At 39.1% G+C, this 25,951-nt stretch overlaps 1 protein-coding gene across 1 annotated transcript in view; it reads left to right on the forward strand.

Annotated features, from left to right (window-relative positions):
- LOC147169989 (complement C3-like) overlaps nt 1–25,951 on the forward strand; it is a 34,039-nt gene that overhangs the window by 4,107 nt on the left and 3,981 nt on the right. Inside the window, exons 5-40 of the mRNA XM_086083463.1 lie at nt 158–246; nt 439–521; nt 612–699; nt 797–899; nt 1,235–1,358; nt 2,155–2,270; nt 2,811–2,960; nt 5,802–5,901; nt 5,990–6,084; nt 6,237–6,428; nt 6,550–6,705; nt 6,927–7,056; nt 9,943–10,005; nt 10,137–10,331; nt 11,037–11,163; nt 11,417–11,505; nt 11,629–11,768; nt 11,915–12,127; nt 12,739–12,802; nt 12,909–12,998; nt 13,580–13,777; nt 13,924–14,002; nt 14,114–14,273; nt 14,379–14,465; nt 15,749–15,899; nt 19,959–20,044; nt 20,304–20,381; nt 20,451–20,606; nt 20,701–20,763; nt 21,651–21,732; nt 21,841–21,889; nt 22,042–22,132; nt 22,208–22,297; nt 23,157–23,259; nt 23,895–23,984; nt 25,135–25,221. Of these exons, the coding sequence (XP_085939589.1) occupies nt 158–246; nt 439–521; nt 612–699; nt 797–899; nt 1,235–1,358; nt 2,155–2,270; nt 2,811–2,960; nt 5,802–5,901; nt 5,990–6,084; nt 6,237–6,428; nt 6,550–6,705; nt 6,927–7,056; nt 9,943–10,005; nt 10,137–10,331; nt 11,037–11,163; nt 11,417–11,505; nt 11,629–11,768; nt 11,915–12,127; nt 12,739–12,802; nt 12,909–12,998; nt 13,580–13,777; nt 13,924–14,002; nt 14,114–14,273; nt 14,379–14,465; nt 15,749–15,899; nt 19,959–20,044; nt 20,304–20,381; nt 20,451–20,606; nt 20,701–20,763; nt 21,651–21,732; nt 21,841–21,889; nt 22,042–22,132; nt 22,208–22,297; nt 23,157–23,259; nt 23,895–23,984; nt 25,135–25,221 (4,057 nt within the window). The remainder of the gene's footprint in view (nt 1–157; nt 247–438; nt 522–611; nt 700–796; nt 900–1,234; nt 1,359–2,154; nt 2,271–2,810; nt 2,961–5,801; nt 5,902–5,989; nt 6,085–6,236; nt 6,429–6,549; nt 6,706–6,926; nt 7,057–9,942; nt 10,006–10,136; nt 10,332–11,036; nt 11,164–11,416; nt 11,506–11,628; nt 11,769–11,914; nt 12,128–12,738; nt 12,803–12,908; nt 12,999–13,579; nt 13,778–13,923; nt 14,003–14,113; nt 14,274–14,378; nt 14,466–15,748; nt 15,900–19,958; nt 20,045–20,303; nt 20,382–20,450; nt 20,607–20,700; nt 20,764–21,650; nt 21,733–21,840; nt 21,890–22,041; nt 22,133–22,207; nt 22,298–23,156; nt 23,260–23,894; nt 23,985–25,134; nt 25,222–25,951) is intronic.

The raw sequence follows: 25,951 nt of genomic DNA on the forward strand, positions 1-25,951 counted from the left end.
TGACATGGGCAAATGTCAGGCCGTCTCTTGCCTTCAACTCAGGGCCCGAAACAATTGCCTGGGTTGACCGCCCTGTTGTGGCGTCTTCGCAGCCTAATACATGATCAGAAAGAAACGTCAGGCTGATGATGATTTGTTCAATATTCTTTATCCTTAGACCCCTGAAGACATAATTTTACCTCTTGAGTCAGTCTTTTTGAAGGCTGGGATCTACAGTGGAAACTTCAAACTTGCTGAGATAGTCAGGTGATTATGTTTTTTATTTTTACATCATTCTGCTTGTTTTCTTTGACTCAAATATTGAGGAAACCTTGTTTGTTTATCAATGCAAGGTAAATCCTATTTGAAAAAAAACAAAAACAAAAAACAAGAGTGTGACCTCTCCCCAGAGTATATTTTTCAAATGAATTTTAAAACCTTGTTTGCATTTCTGTGTAGTCCTGGACTCTGGAAAATAGTGGCCAAGTTCCAAAGTCACCCACAGCAGAGCTACTTTGCAGAGTTTGAGGTCAAAGAGTATGGTGAGAGCCGACCATATTGTAAATCGTTTCACACAAAAGTCTGTTACTTTTTATCCAATTAAAAAAATGAAATGTTTTCATTGCTTTCAGTGCTCCCCAGTTTTGAAGTCAAATTAAAACCTTTGGTCTCCTTCTTCTATCACGATAGTCAAGAGTTCACTGTTGACATCACAGCCACGTAAGTGAAAGTCATTTGGTGCAGAAAAGCAAGTGTCTGTGCTCTACGTTCGTTTATAATCATTGTGAGAATTTCACTTCCTTTCCATGCGATTTAGATATCTATTTGGTAAAGAGGTAGATGGGACGGCCTTTGTGGTGTTTGGGTTTATCAAGGATGGCGAAAAGAGCAGCTTTTCTGAATCTCTTCAGAGAGTGCCTGTAAGTGCATGCAAGACCGCACACCATGATGTACTTTATGTTAGTTCATACATAAATAACTTAATGAGGACAATCACTGATCTACTAATCGGTTGGGGTTTTAGTAACATTATTCCTGTATGAATTAACAGCTAAAAAATACTATGGATAATGTCTTTTCACAGATGTATTCATCTTAAACATACCCTTTTTGCAACAATCGTTTCAACAATTAAATATTGAATATTTTGTTTAAAAAAGGCAAAGAATGAGAAACAAAATAAAAACACAGTGAAGGAAATTATATATATATATATATATGTGTGTGTGTGTGTATTTGTGATTTGGACTTTTAGATCGAGAAAGGCCATGGAGTGGCCACACTCAAGAGAGCGCAGATCATCACACCAGCAGTCCCAAACATTAATATATTGATGGGAAGTCACATATTTGTGTCTGCCAGCGTAATGACGTTGAGTGGTAAGAAAATGTTCTGAATGATTGATTTGTCATGTGAGAATTTGTTATGTAACAAATTACAATATCCAACAATCATCAACAACATCATGATACAATAACTATCACAATATGAACCTCAAAATATGAAAATGTTCACGATATTGTGGGGAGGCTATATATATATATATATATATATATATATATATATATATATATATATATATATATATATATATATATATATATATATATTTCAGCTCATGATATTGTAAGAAAAAAGAAAACATCTTGGAAAATAATAACAGCAGTGACAAAGAAGTAACTGTCATGTGCTCCGATTGGCTAAGTGGTGTAAAGTATCATTTGTCTATATGTAGTTCACAATGACTACGTTTACATTGGGTTATTGCCTGCATGTAAACATAGTCAATGCTGTGTTCGGCTGAAACAGGCAAAATGTAATGTTATTTGATGGAGATGTTCAAAAATATTTGATGGTATGACTGATTTATTAGAGTGATAATCACCGCAGTGGCTAAAACATTCGTAATTACAAATAAACTGCACTGAAAACTAACCACAAGAGGGTGCTAGAACTGCACAAATGGAATACAACCTCGCTTGTTTAACAGATGTGCTACTTTTAAGATCGTGACATGAAGACGATGATATCGTGACAATTTTAATATCACGATATTGCCATTATTGTTACATCCCTAGTAAGGATTAATTTCTGCTGCCACAGATAATAATTAATTAGTTGCACTTACATAGGTATAAAAGTGCATTGTCATGTGTGTTCAATTTGTGTTTACAGGTAGTGAAATGGTGGAAGCAGAGTTGCGAGGCATCCAGATTGTCACATCTCCATACACCATCCAATTCACGAAGACACCCAAATATTACAAACCTGGAATGTCCTTTCATGTTACGGTAAAGAGCATACATACGTAGATGCCTACAATAAAACAATAAGAAAGAAAATTCCAAATAATTTTGATGGCTTCTAAAAGGGGGAATTTATTTTACATTGTTGTACAGGAGGCTTAATAAAAAACAAAACATTTTCACATTGTTTAAATGCTGACCAGTACCTACACATTACCTAATACCGTCCTAGGGGTTGGGGGAAAAAAATAATAGAGTAACTGATTTATAGTGCTTTCCATACACAACGTAACTGAATATGCTTCACTTACTTTAAAAAAAGTTAAAAGCAGAGTAAATAAAAATAAATTAAAAATAGCTTGTTAAAATTACTAAAACAGCATGATTTTTGAAAACGTGATTTTAAAAACACACACAGGTACAGGGAAAAAACTGCTTTTTAAGGGTGATTTGGGCTGGGACGTATCATACAGTGGTGCGTGTCATTCACGGGATTTAACGGTAAAACTTGGCTTATGATAATAATATAGAATGAAAAAGTTGAATGTTTGCTGACGAATCAGTTTTTTGTGTCTTGGGAGGCAGTTTAAGGTTATGAATCCTGATGAAACTCCAGCACAAGAAATTCCTGTGGTGATGAACCCAGACAAGGTGGTCGGCTTCACCGGAAAGAACGGCGTTGCCAAGCTCACTGTCAATACAGCAAACAATCCAAATGCCAATTTGAAGATCAATGTAAGTCTCTTTTATGTTTTAAGTGTGGGTGATCTTAGCAAAGGACATGGACAAAACAGTGCATGTCGGCCTCTGGCCTGTTTGAAATTTCACATAGTTTGTCAACTTATCGTGCAAAATCAACTTCTTCTTTACTTCTTTTTTTAGCTTTTAGCCATATTACAATACTAAATTCTCAACCAAAGTAAGGCTAGATGATTAATCAAAATGTTATCATGATTTCGATTTTGGCTTCTCTCAATCTTTAAAACGAAATAATAAAATAAAAACTAAAATAAAAACGATTAATGTGCTTCACGCTGCGGTGTGTTTACAAGTTCCCTACGTTGTGAAAATACCCTGAATGCACCGCTACCATGTTGCTTGTAGCAACTTAGCCCGGAGCAAATAAATTTGATTCTGCCGTCCCGAAGTGTCCTTTATAGGAGAACTCAACAGGAAAACAGACTCTTGCTCTACCCCTCACTAAGATTTGAAAATGGCGCTCAAAGGGGGTTTTGCCTGGAGGACCGTTGGGTTGCAAATAGGGAGAGGGTAGGGCGTGGTCTGGCTGTGATCGATAACAATTTGCGAAGAAGCCGTTTAAGGAGGCGTGTACGAGAATGAGCCGGTGGACTAGTGGACGGCGGGGGCGGCTACGTCATGCGGAACAAGTGACGTCGTACGTATTGTCTCGTGTAATGCGAGGACAAACAGTCAAATTGCGTTTATCCCAGTGTGTTGCCTGAATATGGCGCCAAACACACGGTTTTAGCCCCAAATTCAAGCTTTCAACAAAAATGCACTAAAATGTCAAAGTAATGACCAGCACATGTAGACAGCATTTGTAGACACCAGTTTATCAGAAAAAAAAGTTGATTTGGTTTTGAGTTATCCTTTAGGCTGTTTAATGATACCCTAGTTGGAGCTAACTGTAAAACTAAACACAGGACAAGAAGAACTACATCAACTGTCTATTTGAATACAAAACATTCTTCATGTTTATAACATCGCTCGCGAGTTATTTTAATATAATTCTTCTGTTCTCATTGTATGTGAGCGTACTCCATGGATGATGCATGGCCCCACACTGCCCCTAAGTGGCCAAAATGCACAGGAACACACAGTATTTATTTTCTAATGTTATTTTAGTAACTTTGTTACTAATTTTATTTATTGCTGTCCTTTTAAGAAATATTTGAAGCTAAGTTTTCAAGGATTCAATATTTATTTCCTATACCTATTCAAGGACACAAATATCTTAGGATTTGTGTTTATTTTTGTCATACCAACACACATTTCCACATGACAAAGCACAAAATACAATCTGAGGTCCCAGGTTACCCCACTAAGTCCCCAGACTTGTGAAAATAACATAAGATAAAATAAATATAATAAAGAGAGTAATGCAATGCTTAAGTTTGAAAATGAAGAATGAAAATACAAGAGGCTTAAATTTCATATGATAATTACAAGGTGATTTTATACTTGACAAAAGGAATAATGTTCAAAAATAAAGTGTTCAACGTAAAGGGATGAATGGGCGTAAGGCTATGACCATAGTTGTGAGTAGTTTAGTTTTAGTAGTTGAAAAAAATTATTGATTTAAATTCAATAATCGTTTTATTAATTGTGATTTCAATCACAATCAAAATGATTGATTATTGTTGTTTACATAATCATCCAGCCCTAATCCAAAGCACCCCCAAAGTGGTGTATTCCTCCATTCACGCATCTCTGAGCATTCCTGCTCTCCAAGCACCAGCCTCTCACAACCCAAGAAAATGACTGGGTTTTACTTCGCGATGTAGAAAAATAACACCCACCCACTTTTATCTGAGCAGCCTGCGGACACCAGACAAGTGTATCCGGGAAAGAGGTGCTATGACCCGGCCTCCCCGGCATTTGTCGCCTGGCGAACCTTGGCCAGTACCATTACGCATTGGCCGGAGAAATTAAACCTTAAAACTGGAGCATTTACCACAATTAAACCTAACGGGAGTAAATCAGTAAATCAAACCCCTAACTAAATGATGACATCATATTAACATTAAAGTGCTAATGTTAGCTTTGTTGCATAAAAAAATTAACTTACTTGACACAGATTAGCATGTGCATGGATGAATAGTACATCAATGCCGTTTAAAGACTGCCACTTGACTCTGGATCGAGGAACCAGCAGATGTCTTGGGGACAACATTATGAAAGGGGCGTGACAGCCACATGGGGAGAGGCGGGGTTTTAGTGGACTATAATAACAATAATAATGCATCAGGTGTCTTACTTCTGGGGTTGGTGAAAGATTCTGGTTGGTAACCCGGAGGGTAGTAGGTGATGTCTGGTCGGTGCTGGATTTCACTTTTCTTTCTCTTCTTTGATCGTTCCTCGGGTCTCCTGACAACTTTACGACTCTAGCTGGATTCTGAAGTATTTCAAATGTTTATTCAAGAATGAATGGCTTGCGTGACCAAACGCAGAGCTCTAGCAGCCCGTGAAATTTAGAGTCCATTTTAAAAATCGGCTTAAAACCTATCTGTATGTTTCGTGGCCGTTGCGCGAAGCAGCCGGCTCGAACGACGTCATGGGAGGGGCGTGGCAGCCACAGGGGGAGAGGCGGGGTTTTACTGAACCGAACGTTTGACTTCCGGGTAAGAAAAATAGCCACCGAAATAACTCATATTTCATAAGAGATTACATCGCTATTGTGTCAAAGGTAAGATTTCATCATTAAATGTCTATAGTTAACTGTGGAAGGGCTTAAAATACTATGGTGTAGTCCCTTTAAATGTAGAAAGGCTTAAAACAGCGTGATGTGGGTCCTTTAAAAAGATTCACCATAGTCTGCTTGTGTGTCTTCAACAGGTACGGACCAATGACCCAAAAATTACCAGAGAAAGGCAAGCATTTGCTGAAATGGAAGTGTTACCATATAACACCAAAAGCAACAACTACATTCACATCGGTAACAGGACGCGCCGTCATTATTCTATGTACTACATTGCAGAAGCTATTTCAGTATGTCATCTTCATTCAAAGTGTGACTTTTGCAGATGTGGACACAGCTGAACTAGATTTAGGAGGCAACCTAAAATTCTACCTCGTTCTAAACAAGGCGCCAACTCAAGATACTGACATCACATACTTGGTGAGAGGTGTTTTCTACCAGTGTGTGTGTGTGTGTGTGTGTGTGTGTGTGTGTGTGTGTGTGTGTGTGTGTGTGTGTGTGTGTGTGTGTGTGTGTGTGTGTGTGTTTGATCGTCATTTTCAAAGCTCAACGCCTGACGCTTGCCTCTTCAGGTCATTGGCAGGGGACAACTGGTGAAATATGGCCGTCACAGGATGATAGGCCAATCTTTTATCGCCGTCAATATTCCCATCACCAAAGATATGCTCCCATCATTCCGTATCGTAGCTTACTACCGTCCAGATAACAGTGAGGTGGTGTCAGACTCTGTTTGGGTGGATGTCAAGGACTCCTGCATGGGAACGGTAAATTCACAGTTAAGCTATCACAGTTCTCACCCATAATTGTGACGTTTTATTCTCAGTATAAAAGATGAAGTGATTTCATGAATTGAAAACATAGATCTGTTTCTCATCATTTATTTAGCTCAAACTGGAACCATCCAGACCGGTACTATCCTATGAACCTCGCAAGATGTTTAGACTAAAGGTCACTGGAGACCCAGGGGCCACTGTGGGCCTGGTGGCAGTTGATAAAGGGGTTTTTGTTCTGAACAAGAAGCACCGTCTGACCCAGAAAAAGGTAAACACTTTTGACTTCTTTGTTTGTTGCTCATTAGGATCAATATGCTTCCAGATGAGAATTCGTTTTGCACAAGTAACTGATCATTTTCATTATCATAATAAATAATCATTGACACAACAATCATACAAATATCGTGCAAAGTAGAAAATGATCAAGCTTCAAATTGTAGTAGGTTTGTTAGCTAATTTTAGGTCTATTAACTACCAATTGCTTAACAGGTGTGGGAAACCGTGGAGAAGGACGACCCAGGCTGCACACCAGGTGGAGGCAAGGATGCAATGGGTGTGTTCTATGATGCTGGGCTGGTGTTTGAGACCAGCGCTGGGCAAGGAACCCCTTTCCGACAAGGTGACAGATTGGGGTGTTTTTCTGTCTATCACTTTACATATTCACTTCAAGCAGGGTTTCAAAATTCTCACAAGAACTCAAATGCTTCTCAGATACTCAAACACAGTACGTATATATATTTTTAAAATATTATATATATATATATATATATATATATATATATACAAACATCTTTACCTTACCAGCTAAAAATGCACAAAGCTCCTCTCGCTGTTCAACATTCAACAAGGAAACGGTGAGTAATTCTGCAAGAACAGAATTAATTGCAGCGTCCATGTTAGGTTTGTTTATTTGCCCTGGCGTCGGCGCTGCCTTCCTGGTTTCGTCACAGCTGAGCTACATATCACGCCCCCCACACAATGTTGCTCTGTGATTGGTCGGAACCACCAGTGGTTCAGATCGGTGGAAATCAACGGGCTCGGTACAAGATGTATTCTCGGGAGTTTGCGAAACTCACAAATACCGTGAGAATTCATCTTGCGGGGCAAGGTTATTCCACCACACAAGCATCTACTGAAATTCAAACAGAATTTGCTTCCACCTCTGGTTGCTGAATCGGTGGAGGCTGGTGTTTGTGGATCTCACACTGCTTCATCTATCCTTCCTTCCTTTCCTCAGTCTTTCCTTTGGTCTCTTGAGGGCTCCCTAATTTGTTGGAATTCAGATGTTTCTGGGGTTGGTGAAAGATTCAGGTTTGTAACTCTGTGGGTAGTAGGTGGTGTCTGCTTGGTGCTGGATTTCACTTTGTTTTATCTTTCTTTTCTTTGATCCTTCCTCTGGTCCCCTGACAATTTCACGACTCTAGCGGGATTCTGAAGTATTTGGTTCAGGGTATAGGATTTTTAACAGGTTTCAGGTGAATTAATGAGAGAGAGAGAGAGAGAGAGAGAGAGAGAGAGAGAGAGAGAGAGAGAGAGAGAGAGAGAGAGAGAGAGAGAGAGAGAGAGAGAGAGAGAGAGAGAGAGAGAGAGAGAGAGAGAGAGAGAGAGAGAAAACAAAGCTGAGCTCTCATAATTTTTTACGCTAGCATGTTACAACAATAACATTGTTGATTCATCACTTATTTTTGTACACTTTAATAACAATTTCAACTTTTGGGCTGCTGGGAAAGAACAATAACAGACCTTAAGGAGTGTATTTGGAGAGATCTCAAAATCAAACATCTTGACCACCTATTTTTAGACAGAGCAAGCCACGGCTAGCGGCTCACATATATCACGATCGCATTATGGCAAAAGCATTTTCACTATCTTACAATGACACTTACCTTAATCAAAATGGTCAGAACACACTTTGGTAGACTTTGTTGGTTGGAAATCCTATTGATGTATCTTTGCAATTTCAGACAATTTGTCGTTTCGTTTTCCATGGATCGGCACACAATCTGGGGCAAATGACAGCATGTGATTACTATCTAGAAGTTTCATTTCACATTTTTGTTCGACCAATTTTGCACAAATGAAGCCATACGTGTGCACCATTGTGAAGCAATTTGTGAAAATCCAGAATAAATGAACAAAATGAATGAATCAAAGTGACTTGCAATAAGCATCACGAGCGCTCCTCAGCATTTGCTTGCGTTGTCTTGCTGGCCATTTGCCACACCAAAGGCCTGCTGGGTCGATAGGTGGGGGTCTGTGATGTCATGTGAATACTCTGCATATCTAGTCGGAACTTCTTGGCCTCGCACACCAGGTCAGGCTCCAGGCTCCTTTCCTACCAGAGAGGTGACATTCCATGTCCCCAGAGCTAGCTTCAGTAGCCGGGGCTCGGACTGCCAAGGTCCCCGCCTTTGGCTGCCGCCCAGCTCACTGCGCACCCGACCCCTTCTGCCCCTCCCATGGGTGGTGATCCCGTGGGAAGGGGGACCCACATCACCTTTTCAGGCTGTGTTCGGAGTTATTATTATTATTGTTATTATTTATCTATTTTTATATAAAGTTGAATACTGTCTACTAATTGATTGACTGACAATAATAATAATAATAATAATTATCATTATTATTATTATTTATTTTTTTATTCTTATAAAGAGCTCAGTATTGTTCATTCGGAAATGTCATCATCATTGCTCTTTATTTTTTTATTTATATATATATATATATATATATAAAAAAAAAATTGTATGTGGGTGAGTATGTGTATGTGCGTGCGTGTGTGCGTGCGTGCGTGTGTGCGTGCGTGCGTGCGTGTATTTGTTAGCTCACCAAAAACCTATTAGAAAAAATCCCATACCGTTCACCTAAACCGAACACCGCCGTCAGGAGACCCGAGGGGACCAAAGAAAACCAAGGAAGGTGACATATTATTATTATTATAGTGCGGCATGGTGACGATGACTGGTTAGCACGTCCGCCTCCCAGTGCTGAGGGCGTGAAGTCGAGTCCGGGCTTCGGCCTTCCTGGGTGGAGTTTGCATGTTCTCCCCGTCTCTGGGTACTCCGGTTTCCTCCCACATTCTAAAGACATGCGTGGCAGGTTAATTGAACACTCCAAATTGTCCATAGGTGTGATTGTGAGTGTGGATGGTTGTTTGTCTCTGTGTGCCCTGCGATTGGTTGGCAACCAGTTCAGGGTGTACCCCGCCTACTGCCCAAGCCAGCTGGGATAGGCTCCAGCGACCCTTGTGAGGACAAGCGGTTCAGAAAATGGATGGATGAAAAAAAAAAATAATAATAATCAAGATGCACCTGGCTCACGAGTAAGCTTTCTCGGTTTCTTGCATTACACTTGTCTCATTGATATTATTATTATTATTATTACATTTTTTGTTGTTGTTGTCATTTTATTGATCTTTTTTTAATATAAATGTTGAATGTTGTTGAATATTTTCTAGAGCTGTATCTGTATCGTCTGTATCTATAATTAAACTGTGCTACATTTCCAGAGCCGAAATGTCCATCGCTCAGCAGGAGCAAACGAGATTTAACTCGGGTCGATACCACCTTAGGTAAGGATATCTCGACACTTGTAGGCATTGTATGACAAACAACTGGGGGAAAAAACAGACACTGGCATTAGCCATCATTTGATCAAGATATTGACTGTGGCCCCTGGTCTTTCATGTTTCCTTGTTTACAGCGGGTAAATATCAAGGGCAAGAGATGGAATGCTGTTTGGATGGCATGGCGGAAACACGTCGCTCATACACTTGTGAAACACGCAGCGAGTACAATACGAATGGCAAAGAGTGTGTCGAGGCCTTCCTGCATTGCTGCAAGGAGCTGGAAGGCCAGCGAGCTCGGATGAAGCGAGAAACCCTTCGAATACGTCGGAGTAAGAGATGGACACATTGGGTCCATTCTACTGTTGTTAATTACATCAACTTGACTTAGCAAGTCATTATGTACACTCAAAGTTTACTGTTGGTAGGCTTAAAACAAAATTCAAGTTGGCATAACTTGACAAACTTAGCTTGATAATGTAATTTTTCTCAACATTGACTTTTCCAATTTAAGTTCCCTCTCCCATACCCAAAAATCTGAGTGTTACAATGCAGAAAGTTGAAACAACATTCCATAGTGAATAAAATGTAATTCTAATTGGTCAACTGAAGTCATGAGTTTACGTTTTTCCCCCAAGTTATTTTCATTAAAATAACAATAACTGTGACTAGCTAGCCTCCAGCACTGTTACTACGTTAGCAGTCTGTGTGTTTTAATAATTTCTCAAATAAAATCAGCCTTATTTACTTGACATGTTGTAATGGTAAAACTCAACATTTATAATGTATATTGTTTATTTAGAAAAAAAAAGTGAGATTAAATGCGGGGACCTTCTGCATTTTTTTGACAGTGTTATTAAAGCTACCCTGTCATAACACTGAACAGAGTGTGCAACAAACCTTAATATTTTTGTCTTAAAAAAATAGTTAATCAAAATAGTGACTGTACTAAACGCTAATTTATCTCATTTGTGGACACGCAGTCTCAATGCCACCAAAATCAACGTCTCTCATGACCCTTTAAATATCTTTTTAAGGTGGGGCGAATGATGACAATGACTGGTACATGGACAGCATGGAAACTGTGTCCCGCACGCGTTTCCCTGAAAGCTGGCTTTGGTCTGAAATCACATTGCCTGCTTGCCCTGGACAAATGCCTAACTGGTAAGGAAACTGGTCTATATGCTGTCAACATATACTGAGTAGGTACACTTGCACATCGCAAAAGATCAAAATACAAGAGCTGTTTACAAAAAAAAAACAACTTCAGATATAATTGACACTTCAGAAAGTTGTTTATTTAACATAGCATTTGGCTTTAGTTTATTATAAGTTCGTAAAGTCCTATTATTTTCCATATAGCACAGAGATATACATACACCCTGTGAATAAAAAAAAAAAATTGTCTTTGTTTCAGTGACCCCACATCACATTTGAGTTATGTTCCCATGCAAGACTCCATAACAACATGGCAGTTCATGGGTATTAGTCTATCCAAAACACATGGTGAGCAGCCACTCATTTCAAATTCTCCTTAAAACCAAAAGCTGCTACTGTTTAATGTTCTGCTCGCTCTGAATGCTCCTTCCCATTGAACCTTCTTTTTTTTCTATGTGTGCTATCTTTTAGGAATCTGTGTCAGTGAACCTTTAGAAGTGATAGTAAGGAAAGAGTTCTTCATTGACCTCAAGCTTCCTTATTCGGCTGTGCGTGGAGAGCAGATTGAAATCAAGGCGATCCTCCACAACGACAGCCCTGATGAACTCACAGTAAGTCTATGTGTGTGTTCACGTTGCTGTTTTAGAAGAAGAACCAATATTTAAAAGCATAGACATTCTGTTGTTGGCTGTAACAATGTGTGGACACCATAAAATGTGACCATCCTTCAGTTCCCTTCTCCATCTCTGTGTTTGAGGTGCGTGTGGATCTGTTTGAGACGCCGCTTGTGTGCAGTTCAGCCTCCAAGCGCTCAAAGTTCAGCCAGGAGGTTGACATGGGGCCCCAAACTACGCTAGCTGTGCCCTATATCATCATTCCCATGCATAAAGGAACGTTTGCCATCGAGGTCAAAGCAACCGTGAGAGGCTCACATCTCTCTGATGGAATAATGAAGCAGCTGAAAGTGGTGGTAAAAGAACATTTAAGAGTGACACACTCCTCATGCAGGGGCGGGCGGTTAAGAGACAAGGGGAGAATGGGACCCGGCGTGCTTAAACTCTCTGTTTCCCTTGAGGCACTCTAAAACAGCCATGCCAGCCCCAAATGCGACACGCGTCACAAGCGCGGCTGATGATGTCATTTGCAAGTGGAGATCTTGCATAGACATCAGCAACTCCTTCTACATGTTGACTGCACACGCGCCTTTCTCTGCTGCATTTAAATGGATGAATGAGGGGAGCCGCTTCGATTGGCCTGGAATCGGCTGCGCTCCCTCCCTCCAACGGTGCATATCCGTGTAAAACGCCCTCTTCTACCTGCGCTAGTCCAGCAAAATACCAAAAGAAAGAAAATTTCGCCCTTGCGATCACTTAAGACTATGCTTTGTGCTAGATTTGCGCCGGACATGAAAATAGGGCCTCAAATCTCTACAGTTGAGTGCTACAAAATTCAGCTTTAAGAAAAGGAATAAGATACATGGGAAAACATTTTTTCTTGATGTCAGTAATCCAATGATATTAAAATATTAAAAATACATGTTACAAATGATTGTTTTTATTTTTATTTTTTATTTTTTTCCAGCCTGAAGGCATCCTGATTAAATCTCCTCTGTTAATAATCCTTAACCCATCTGAAAAAGGAATACGTGAGTTTCCACATTCCACTACACTCTGTAGCAAGAACATTATAATTGTGTAATGTTTTAAAAGTTTGGCATTTAATCCTCAAATTTGTGTGTGTGTGCACTGTAGATGGTAAACAAGAAGTCATTATCAACAGTCAAATTCCCAAGAAAGATGTGGTACCAGGATCAAAATCTGTCACACATATTTTTTTGAAAGGTGAGACATTTTGTATCCAGCCATCTACATTTTCTATAAATAAATTAATATTAGTTGCACGTAATAGCCACAGACGCACGTAGTTTTCTTTTGACTGCTTAATTTATTACTTCTTGACAACAATAAATCCACCATGAAACTGGAGCAAAACACACATACAAACAACAATTAGCATAAAGAAAATATAGACAATTTAGATTAATTTACACAAAAGTATTGGCAGACACAAAATAAACTAACCTCGTTGGCTGTGTGCAATGTCCAAAAAGGGAACCAGGCTTGTTTTCTTCTGTCTTCGTTTTTCGGTTTCTCTGAGACGAACTTAACATCGTGTGAGTCTCGCTCTGTCTGTAATCGTTTACTCTCCTTCCTAAGCTCTTCCTCATCTCGCTAACATACACCCACCCACCACGCTACAGCGCCCTCTCTGCTGTGGGTGGCGACAAACACCCAAAGCAAAGAAAACAAAATTCCCAAAAATGACAATGTGGCAGTTACATATGGAGTTGTGCAACACAATGTGCAACAGTAATACAATATGTCCTGGTGCTTTTAAACTGTGTGTATTCGTGTACATACAGGTCGAGAACAAGTGGTGGAGTGTGTCATTGCTGGGACATCAATGGGTAGTTTGATTCGACAGCCTGAAGGCTCAGGAGAGGAGAACATGATCCACATGGCCCTGAATGTAATTGCAACCACTTATTTGGACAAAACCAACCAATGGGAAAGTGTGGGCTTTGAGAAACGTAATGAAGCCCTTCAACACATAAAGACAGGTAGGTTTTGTTCAAGGTACAGGCATTAAATACCGTAAATAAAATACAAATCTTAAATACTGTACACTAAGGAGTCTTCAAACTGCCAATGATGAAAGACACTGTAATTGGATGTCAAGGTGGTTAAAAAGTCTGTTTGGGCACAGGCTACACAAATCTGCTTGCTCTCCGGAGGATAGATGGTTCTTTTGCTGCCTTTGCCAATTGGGTTACTTGTAGCAGCTGGTGAGTCAAACAAATTAAAAAACAACGTATCTGTCATTCTTTCAATAATAAAGTCAGAATTTTGCGTATGCAAATGAATAGGACTTAAGTGGTGTGCCCTCTCGTCCTCAGGCTGACAGCCTATGTTGCCAAAGTGCTTGCCATGTCCAAACAGCTGGTGGCAATGCCAAATCATGTGATCTGTGATGCTGTCAAGTTTCTTATTCTCCGTACACAGCTACCTGATGGCATGTTTAGGGAAGTAGGCAAGCGAATTCACGGCGAGATGATGGTAAGGGCGATCGTTTTTCATTGCTGTGAATTGATCTTTTTGCCAATGATTCTGATGCTAACGCAGCTTTATCTACATGTTGTGTGCGCGTGTGTACGTGTGCAGGGTGTAGACTCGGACGTGTCCATGACAGCCTTCAATCTCATTGCAATGCAGGAGTCAAGAGCACATTGTGCTGCCACTACTGTTAATGTGAGTAGTGAACCCAATTTACTTGGCAACATGTTTTTAACTAGTGGCCTCAGAAAGTACCTTCAAAATGTGATGGAAATAAAAATGCTACATCATATGATTGACCAGGTCACCCTCTTTTTTTTCTTTTTTTCAAATCCACATTTTGCGTATAAGGATAATCCTTTATTGTCTTAATTTAATGAGACTGATGATGATGTAATTGATGGTGCAGTTTCAAGAGCAAGTCTCTATGCCTTAGCAATGTCATTGCTATAGTGTTCCAGTTATGCGTGCTACATATTGTTAGAGTCGACAATATTAAATATTGTACTCTTTGCGTGTTCAATTAACTGAATGGTGAGATTCTGGTGAAGAAGTCCCTTTGCAAAGGTATTATAATTATCAGAAGCTTCTGATGACAAAGACTGACGACACAGAAGCCGTGTTCTGGTCAGATTGTGTCTCGTCTACTCCGGCACATCATTATTTATTGAAAAGTGGGTGAATACGAAAAGTCTCCTCCCATCAGCCCACAATACATTTGTTTACAACTCAGTAAATACAAGAGAATTCCTCTCTCCTCCCTTCTGCAAGTTCCCATAGCTATAAATCAGATTAGAGAAAAACAATAATCAGCCTGTGCCTCCCTTCCGACAGAGACAGGTACCAGACTACATACACTCCCTTATTTTCTCAGGAGAGTGAGACAGATACAATAGACAATCCCATTCATTGAGCTCCACAGCTATAACTAAATCCAAAACGGCTAAAATATAAATGGAAACTGAAAAACAATGTTAATAACTTAACAATATCTACCGGTAGTTAAAGCTACCCAGTACATTGCAGTGTCAAGCTCAGTGAAATTAAAGTTACAAATATAACTACTGTTAGGTTGTATAAATCCCGCATTATCTGTGTTCACGCAAGAAGATTCTGGAAGACTGGCTGCACCGGATTTATACCTAACATTTATTATTGACATGACCAGAAAGCAAACATTTGAATTAGGATCACATAAAAGTACAAATAATTAAGATTGCATTCATCTTGATGCCAGTGATAAACACAAGTGGCTTTATATCTACCAAAAATGCACAAAATACAGTTTATAAAATTACAACATTAAACAAAAATAGTTCTCATCTGTCAGCACTCTTTCCCAGAGTTTTGCACAAAGGTGCTCACATAAGTGAACTTAGACACATTTTTGTATTATGACCATCTAGCCTACTCATTTAACTGTAATACTGGTACCAATCACGGTCCCCCTTTTTACTTTCTCCTCTCTTTCTCTCCAGAGTTTGGAAAACGGCAAAGCCAAAGCTGTTGCTTACCTTGAAAGACGACTGCCCAGCCTCACCAATCCTTTCGCTGTCGCCATGACATCATATGCTTTAGCGAATGAGAATAAGCTGAACAAGGAGTTCCTCTACACGTTCGCTTCCACAGGTGAATTCTAAAACAGCGTTTATTTTACTCTTTGTCTTTGGTATCATATATTCAAAAGTAAATAGTAGATTATTAAAAAAATAGAGAAAATGATTATGGAGTTAAAACCATGGCAAAACCCCAAAACCACGCAACACATGTTTTACTCACACCCAGCAATTCACCTTTTTTTTTGTGTGTTTTGCAAATAAAGTACAAAACGCCATTCACAAGCTAATGCATTTTGTTTTGTACATGAGAACTGTAACTATCAAACAAACACAGCATGTTTTACACATATAAAGACATTTCTTCAATTACAAATGAATATCCTTCAAGTGCAAGACCAGAAAAACGTTAGTACCAAAAAAAAAAGCAATTCTACAGCTATGGATAACGTCAGGCTCATTTTCATTTGAGTTCATATCATTTTAATGAAGATGTATACTTTGTTTTGCATATTAGTGTATCAATCTAAAATAGCTTGACATTCACACATTGATATTTATAGTATATTTGATCAAAAATTGAAATAACAACTGAATGCCGTCCCTAGATCACAATCAATGTTTATTTGAACGATCAACAAATACAGGGTGACACAAAAAAACGGGAACTTTTAACAATCCAAGACTGATGGAAGAAAAATATTTGATTCATAGTAATTGAAACCTTAAAACATTCCATTTAAGAAACAATGTTTGAATTGTCTTTTTTTTATTTTTTTTATCATGTCCTGTACATGACATGCTCCTGTATCAATCCATTGAAATCTGCTGTTGAGATTCCTCATCGACCGCTGCAACATCTCAGCTGGGATAGTTGGGATTGTTTGATTGTAAATGGCTTGTTATAAGGTTTCAATTACTATGAATAAAATACTTTTCTTCCGTCACTCATGATTTTATTGGATTGTTAAAAAGTTCCCGTTTTTTTGGTGTCACCCTGTAGTTAAAGTGAACAATTCTAACCAAATTAATATTACCCGTGTCGTCCCTGTCAAGTGTTCACGCTTCAGGACTCTGACAATTAAAAAAAACAAAAAAAAACATTCAAGTTTGGCAAATGTCAGCCTCTGAAGCTCTTTTTTCTTTTATTCTAGCCTTTTCGGCGCCACTCTTTCTGCGTTCCATCTTAACGTGTTTATTTCTGAGTGTGTCTCTCCCGTGGTTGTGTCAAGCTAAGCAATTAAGTCGTTCAAGCTAAGCTATTAGTTGACATTACAGAAGCAATGATTAGCGAATGCACTCTTCTCAAACTCCTTGCAAAGCATACTGATTGGTTGTTGTCAGCCAATGAGCAAGGAGCGGTGGGAGGTGGGGTGGGGATGCCATTTGAGCAGCGTGCAAACGATACAGAGAGAGAGAGAAAGAGAAAGGGAGACAGAGAAACAGACAGACAGAAGACGCTTGCTTAGCGAATGCTTGCTTCATTCATGCTGCACGAGCCAGCGGCCCAAATGGGCCATGCCTCTCGGTCGGCCTGCTTTCCATAAATCAGGCCAACCAAGTGGGAAAATTCACGCTGTTCCAACTTCGTCACTCTGCGGCTGTCAAGGTTTACCAAAAGCACGTTATTGGCTGATTTTGAAATGAGCAAAATAGCGAACTCTGGTGGCCCACCGGGAAACTGCCTGCATGTCCCGCCTTCTCAAGCCGGGCCTGGATAACGGTCACGTGACTTTTGGCACTAATATTCCGACTAGCAGATTCACACACACAAATGCCCAGTGATCCACACGTAAATGCCAGTAAACTTTACAGCAGGGGGCGATGTTGAATCAGTTTAAGGCTAACATGACTTTCCCCTTGAATCGCCAACAGGAGACATTTGTAAAACATGCTGTATTTGTTTGATAGTTACAGTTCTTATGTGCAAAACAAAATGCATTCGTTTATGAATGTTTTGTATTTGCAAAACACACTGAGTTTGTTTGCTGGGTGTAAGTAAATCACGTTTTGTGTGTTTGTGGGGTTTTGGCATGATGTTAACTTCATAAAGGATAATGTCAATTGACACACTGTACCCGTAATAATGAGACTATGGAGAGAAAAAAGCGATACACTATAAGAAAATCAATAATTAATAGGCTTTACACAATCTGGACTTTTGGAGCCGATCACAGATCGCCGGTCAGAAAGTTAAATAAATAAACCAAATCCGATCAGAAGATGGAGCAATATGTTTATTTAAATAACTTATTTACTGTATGTATAAAAAAATAAAAAATAAAAAATAAAAAAAGGCTTTACATAATCAAGCATTTCAGGGTCAATCAGCGAGTTTGAGAAAAAATGATACTCAATCTCCAATTCAATCAGAAAATGGAGAAATATATACATTTTAACAAATTGTACATTTACGAGTCTCCCCCCTGCCTAAATAAAAATCCATATATAATTGATGCCCATTGAATTGCATTGGGGGGAAAATACACTCAAGATAAAAACAAACCAAAATAACGATTATAAACATTAAATACAACATGTAATGTTGAATATGTCTACATCTCCTTTTCTGACATTAATGGGGAAAAAATGCATGATGATCGCCAGTCATTCAGGTGGCCGGGGTTTTTGCTAAAACTAATGCTACTATTGCTCTCTTGGTTCAACATTTGTCAACAAGTCCATGCACCTACTTACAGCTACATGGCTCCACATTCCGCTCCTTTTTGGCTTGTATTGGAAACGGGTTGTGTTACATTGTCCACGTTTTATCTGCACAGGACGCTGCGTGAAAGCGTTTGGTTTGGCTTCAGTGGAGATTCATCCCTATCTACGCAACCTGTATTGACTTTCTAAGTGATCTCATCGCGAGAATTGCTCAACTTAATGTTTGATATGACCATAGTTTATCTCCTATCCTCTTTTAGCAAAAGTTTAGTGTGTCCGTATTTCCATGTGTTTCCGTGTTGGGTTTCAAACAACACGCCTGTCTGCTAGTTGCCTCTCGTTGGCTGAATGTGTGTGGCCAGAAGTTAATGCTATTTACACTGAGCAATGAAAGCTATTTGGAATTAAAGAGATGTTGAAGTTAAACAAATAACATGCATACTGGAGCTAGTTATTTTATAAAATGGTTCTCTGACTTTTTCCCGGTCAAAAAAGAAGAAGAAAAAAAACATCACAAAGGCTATTACTTTGTGATTGGGTTCCGGTCCCACGATGTGCAACAAGGCTAAAAATAAATCCGCGTTCGGGTTCACATATACACTATCACAGAACAGCACAGAACGACTCGACTTGCGACTTGTTTTTGTTGTAATGGATTCGATCAATGATGTAATTGATTGATCACGCAAAATACGACATTACAGTCGATCACCAATTCTGCATAAAATGCCAAATATCATCCAATCACGATTAAGCCAATTAGATCAGATCGTCTGATCAGTCTAATAATGAATGACTATAATGAAATTCCATGTTTTATTGTATTGTAGATAATTATGTATGATTAACTCATTCACTGCCATTGACGGCTATAGACGTCAAAAATCCATTTGAACTATTTCTATTAGTTTAACATTTTTTTCCACTTTTAAGAAGAGTATTAAAACCTAGATTTTTTTTTTTATACATTTAGAACAGATATAAAATTTGCGATTAACTAGTGAAGTCATTTTAATGGCCTGACACCCCTCATTTCTTAATAATCTTATATATATATATATAGAATCAAGTAATCATTTGGAAACATTTTTTAAAATGTAAAACTGTCCAAATCCTCTGATTTCAGCATATCAACTGTGACTGATTTCTGTAGTCCTTCATTTAAAAAAAGAAGAAAAGATTATTAAAAAATTAGGGGCGTCAGGCAATTAAAAGTTTTAATTGTAATTAATCAAATGACTTCACTAGTTAACGCACGATTAATCACAAATTTTACATCTGTTCTAAATGTACAATGAAAAAAATCTAGGTTTTCATACTCTTGATAACAAAAGTGGAAAAAATGTTAAACTAATAGAAATAGTTCAAATGGATTTTTGACGTCTATAGCCGTCAATGGCAGTAAATGAGTTAAATATTACCGGTAACTGAAAAGTATTTGACAAATTGCATGTCTGCTTTGCAGAGTTCACCCATTGGCCTGTGCCTCGAGGACGAATGTATACACTGGAGGCTACAGCCTATGCTCTTCTGGCTTTGGTGAAAGCTGGGGTAAGTTAATTTGATTAATATGGGCTATAGAAAAAGAAGATAACGTTACTTATACAGAGTGATGAAAGCTATTTGGAATTAAAGAGATGTTAAAATTAAATAATAAAAAAACCCACACATACCTTGTCACAACAACTATGTCAAAATCAATGTCAAATTTTACATTAAGCAAACGTTTAACAAATTGTCCACTATTCCTACAAAAAGGCCAACTTTACATCCAGTAAAATAAAAATAATCTTTTAATGTGTTCATAAAGGCTTTTGAGGATGCCAGACCAGTGGTGAGATGGCTCAGAGAGCAGGCGTTTGTGGACGGAGGCTATGGATCAACGCAGGTGAGAAAATATTTTACGGCAAAGTCATCTGGACTCAGCTGCAACTTTTCCCCCATTTCCTCTGTTTAGGTTACAATAATGGTGTATCAAGCTTTATTGGAATACTGCACCAATGCCAAAGAGCTCAACTTTGACCTGGAAGTGGAAATTGAGATACCCGGCAGACTAATACCACTCAAATTTATGTTCAACAGACAAAACCAACATGTTACAAGAACATTTAAAGTAAGAGTGCCTAATATTGCATTAACTAAGCAATCCTGCTACTGTCCACATTGTGTAAGATATGAAAGCCTTTGTTTGCATTTTGAACCCTTAGATGAAGAGTATTAACCAAGATGTGACAGTGAAAGCCCAAGGTAGTGGAGAAGCAACACTGACAGTAAGTCAATTAATTATCCATATTCCGGTCAGCTGTTGTTAACAGCTATAGTCAGGGCCTGCACATTAACAGGTGGAGGTGCACATGCACACTGATGACAGTCATGTGCGCGCCAGATTCGGTTGTCTCAGTGCGCATTTGTGTTCCAAAAATATTACAGTACAGACATCTGTTGGTTGCAGCAGTGACTTCGGGCAGGGCAGCACCTCGAAAAGTCAATGTCAAGTAGCAACTGTACATACAGACACGCCCGCACACACACACAAGTTTGTTTTACTATCTTTGTGCGGCCATCTCATTGACATAATGCATTTCCTAGCCCCTCCCCCTAACCCCAACCATCAAAAATGATTGCCTACCCCTATTCCTTACCCTAACCTCAACCATAACCCAATTCAAACCTAAACTCTAAAACCAAGTCTTGATCCTCAAAAAGAGGTCTAAACTTGCGGGGCCCACCAAAATGGCCCCACATGGACGGGCGGGCCCCACAACTCTGTGAAATCCCGAAATGTTGGTCCCCCTGTGTAATAAAAACAAGACCACACACACATATATATGTGCTGTCAAAGTTAAAGCGTTAACTCATTGATTAATCCCCAAAAATGATCGCATTCATTATGTATTAACACAGATTAATCACTCTATTAATTTTGACCGCAGATGATCCTTTAGCTTGACAGGCTGAGAGCCGATGGTTACATTAAAGGTAGCACAGGTTGTGTTTGAGCAACAAACATAACTGCATGCATTAAAGTAAAGCATTTAATAAATGTGTGCGTATATGACATCCAGAATATTTGTTCATGTCTTTATAAGAGGAAAGGGATGAATGTTCACATCCCTTTAAAATGAGTGCCATCATTTAGCTGTTGTCAATCTGACAGATGGTGTCGTCGTATTATGGCCTGCCTGCCCAAAAAGAAAGTGACTGTCAGAACTTTAACTTGTCGGTGCAACTCATCCCAGGTAATTTTAATACTTTTTTATTAAAAAATATATGTAATCATGTGCTCATCTGCCTGAATGTTTGCATGAAAACATGAATCTGCTCATCTCTGTGTGATGTGTTTGTAGAAAAGATTGACGAGGATGCGAACATATACAAGCTCAAAATAGAGGTCATGTAAGTACAATGAGAACAAGAAGACTGGCAACTTTAAAGTTGAAAGTTTGATCCTCCTGCCCCCTCCCTGAGTCCCACTGAAAATATAACAAATAAAATCTGATTCTGTTTCAGTTTATCATGAAATAATGTGATGTGTGGTGTCTGAGCAGGCATCTGAGCAAAGCGCATGATGCAACCATGACAATTTTGGACATTGGCTTGTTGACCGGCTTCCGTGCTGACGAGAGAGATCTGGCCTCGGTACGAGCCCTCACAGACAAACCTTACATTGTCAATAGAGCTTCGGAGAGTTTCTGATTGTATGTTTCCATGTAGCTGTCCAAAGGACACGCCACCACCATTTCAAAGTATGAGATGAACACAGTCTTGTCAGAGAAGAGCTCTCTCATCATCTACCTGGACAAGGTAAGGCTAAGCTCAAACTACACAACTTTTTTTGTCTTTCACGACAGATTACTCGATACATTTGGTCTGTGTCGTGGACCGGACGTGTAGTCACACTACAAGTGTGAAACCGACAAGACACCATTGGATTATCGCGTGCTCTAATGCCAAGAGCACCGCGTCGGCACTGGTTGTCAGGGAGGCGGAACAAAAAAAAAGAGGCAGGACAGGAAGCATTTCTGTGAATGGAGCATGCGGCTGTGCCACACTGTATAAAAACATAAAAGCATTGTTTGCGCTCCCGGCCCAGTAGTGTATAAAATATGATTTAGTAGCCAATTAGAACTGTATTTACATGCGTCGGGGTAATATAGCTTATTTTGTTAATTAATTTGGGGATGGTATTGCTTTATTATTTTATTAAATAGTCAGGTTTCCATCCAATTGTTTCTCATTTTTGTAAGCAAATTTACTAATAATGCGCAAAACGGACATACGATTTATGCCCCTTTCCATCAGTTTTTTTTGTTGCGAATATTGAGATGGGACTCCACCGCTGTAGGTGGCGGTATACACCATAGAGATGTGATCCACCAGTAATTTAAAAGAAGAAGAGCAAAAATTCTGACATGCTAGACTTTCGTCGTGATGATCGTGAGCCGTCCCAGACAACAAATCGTTGAACGGGTTACACTACACGAGTCACGCTGCGTCAAGACAACTCAAAATCTTTACGACATGCCCCGTTTGTCTGCGACACGTCTGTCGGGTCAAAATCGGGCTATTTTCTTGTAGTCTGACCAAGGCATTAGACGGACAGACATTTCTTCACCTTGCTCTGACATATTTCTCTCGTTCTGATTTCTTACCACCTCCACAGGTCTCTCATAAGCATCCTGAGGAAATCAGTTTTAGGATCATCCAGATCCTGAAAGTTGACATCTTACAACCCGCTGCTGTGTCTGTTTATGAATACTTTGACCGTGAGTCACAAAGTCACTTTTGCCTCAGACTGTGGTCCTCTGGTGCAGAGAATGAGAACATATTTTTCTACTATAGATCGAGTTGACCTAACTTTCTGCAAGATTTTTGAGTGTGCGGTTTTTGTCCACTGACATCTAAAGATCCAGATGAACTTGAGAATTTGTGAGGTCAAAGGTTACTAATGTTGCACTTATAATCACTGTTCTAGTTCATCTCGCATGTTTTGCTCTGAAGTTCTTCTGCACTGAATTCAAGTAAGAATGCTTTTGTGGACTTTGTCTTCCCCAAATTTTTTCCACCAAGTTGTAAGCACAGACTTGTCCTACGTGTCCTGATAAGATGAAGTGTAAAGAGGAACTAATTGGTCTTGTCAAATCTGGGTTAATAATAATAATAAGTAAGTCGTACTTTGGTTAATATAGAGCAGGCTTTCTACACGACTCCTTTTTTATTATTATTATTATTATTTGTTAATTTTTCCTTTCGGACAAATCATTGTGACAGTTTCATTATTATTATTATTATTATTATTATTATTATTATTATTATTATTATTACATATTTCACAGATGAACAAGACAATAAAAACTGTACAAGTCTGTTAGACCACTAAAAACGACTTGTCTACTTGTAGAGACGCATTGTGTGAAATTCTACCATCCCGAGAGGAGAGCTGGTCAGCTGCTGAGACGATGTACAAACGATGTATGTGACTGTGCTGACGGTAAGATGGAAGGAAACTTCCAGTTCAGACTGCATCAAGTGAATTTATTCACTTTTGATATTGAATTCTGGTAAAGTAGTTGCATTAAAAGATTTTTGTAAAGCATTGTTCACATACGCCATCTATCGATGAGCCACACGAGTGAACAGCAACAGTGTTCGATAAAATATTTTTTCTCCATGTATTATTTCAATTGCCAGTATATTATATCTCCCCAAGCAGCTAGCTGTAAAATCCTGTTGGACTGGACAAAAAAAAAACCTACGACGGCGTATTAGGGCCACATATAATTAAAAAAAAATGTTGGGGTTGAGCGGGGGCAATATTCCCAGAAAAAAACTCACAAAGTTGCCACTTTATAAACTCGTAAATTTGCGAGAGAAAACAATTGTCAATTTGCGAGTTTATAAAGTGGCAAATTCGCAAGTTTATAAAGTGGCAATTTTGCTAAATTAAAAAGTGGCAGATTTGTGAGAGAAAAAAACTCAGTCTAATGTGAGGATTCTTTAGTGGTTAATGGGACACAAGCCAGGATGGAGACGGATTCATTCTTACTTTAAACTTTACTCGCCATACACGGCAGCTAGAGCGACAACACTTGCTGATCCCCTGTCAGCTGACTAAACATTAACTAAGCTAGCATACTTAAGGAAAACGCAAGTGAATGACGGAGAGCAGCAGATTCGACACATCAACTTAGCTACTTGTAGAAAAAAAATACCAAAATGTATAAATGTGTAAATAATAATTCTGGAAACGTAAATTTACAAGCACATATTTATTTTAACAAATTAACTTAAATGCTTGATCCTCAGGGTGTGGACCTTCGCGAAGAGAGGCATCTTGTAGTGTGAATGTTTAACATGATATGGTTAAAGCCATTACTATCTCCTTATTTGAAAACTCGACCGAAAAGTATCGGCATAAACATCCGAGTAGTATGCGACGTGTATTTCTCGTATGTTTTTGAGTTTTTTTCTCTGCCACTTTATAAAGTCACAAATTTGACACTTTACAAATTTACGAGGCTTTTTCTCAAAATATTGCCCCCCGCCCTCTAAAAAAATATATGCTTATAAGTGGCCCTAATGCGCCGTCGTAAAACCCTGACTCATCATCTCAAATATTCTCTTTTTTTCCCCACACCCAGAGAACTGCAGTCTTCAAAGGAACATCAGTTTTGGTTTGCGCAGCGACAAGTCTTGTGAGAATACCTCAACCAGCAAGATAGACTTTGGTAAGAGAATGTTGTACAGTATATTGATTTCAATTGATTTCATTTGTCGTATTAGATGATTATTCCATGGGCCAAACCAGAATTTGGTACCACTCAGGGTGGCAAAATCTAGTAACAATATTTCAAAAGGTACATGTCATGAGATCCGGACGTCACGTGACTATTCCCTGAAAACACCCAAACTGTAACTTTGTTCGCGGAGCCTTTTGCGGGTGTACTGCTTTATCAGACCATATGTAAATGGCAGTGGATATTTTGCCATGACCAACAACTCTCCTAGGGCCATTTTGCCGTGAACACCTCTGATTGGTCAATCGCCAGACCAAGTCATGCACTGGGAGGGGTTCATTCCTCGCTTCAACCCATTCTGTGTCTGTTTACTAAGTTTTCAATTTGTTTTGCCACCGAAGATAGGCTGCTATCTGTGTTACCAGCCTTACCCTAACTATAACCTTCGGAGCATATAGACTGATCAAGAATTTATAGTGAAAATTTAAAAAAAACAGAGCGGGATACGTACCCATGACCCTGCACTTTCCGGGTGACCGCCTTAAAAGAAAAGAAGAGCTTAGCATCTCGTTCCAGCGACAAGCTTTTGAATCAGTCCCGGTGTAAGGAGGAGAGACGGCATTGACTCCGTAACGATATATGTCGTGCGCTGTGAATTCCGGCAAAGTCGGCGATTTGATTAACTTGGTAAAAACAGCAGGCAACAGAAGATAAGGGGCTG

This window comes from Leptonotus elevatus, chromosome 8, assembly GCF_054856555.1.
Source record: "Leptonotus elevatus isolate MCC_2025b chromosome 8, RoL_Lele_1.0, whole genome shotgun sequence".
NCBI lineage: Eukaryota > Metazoa > Chordata > Actinopteri > Syngnathiformes > Syngnathidae > Leptonotus > Leptonotus elevatus.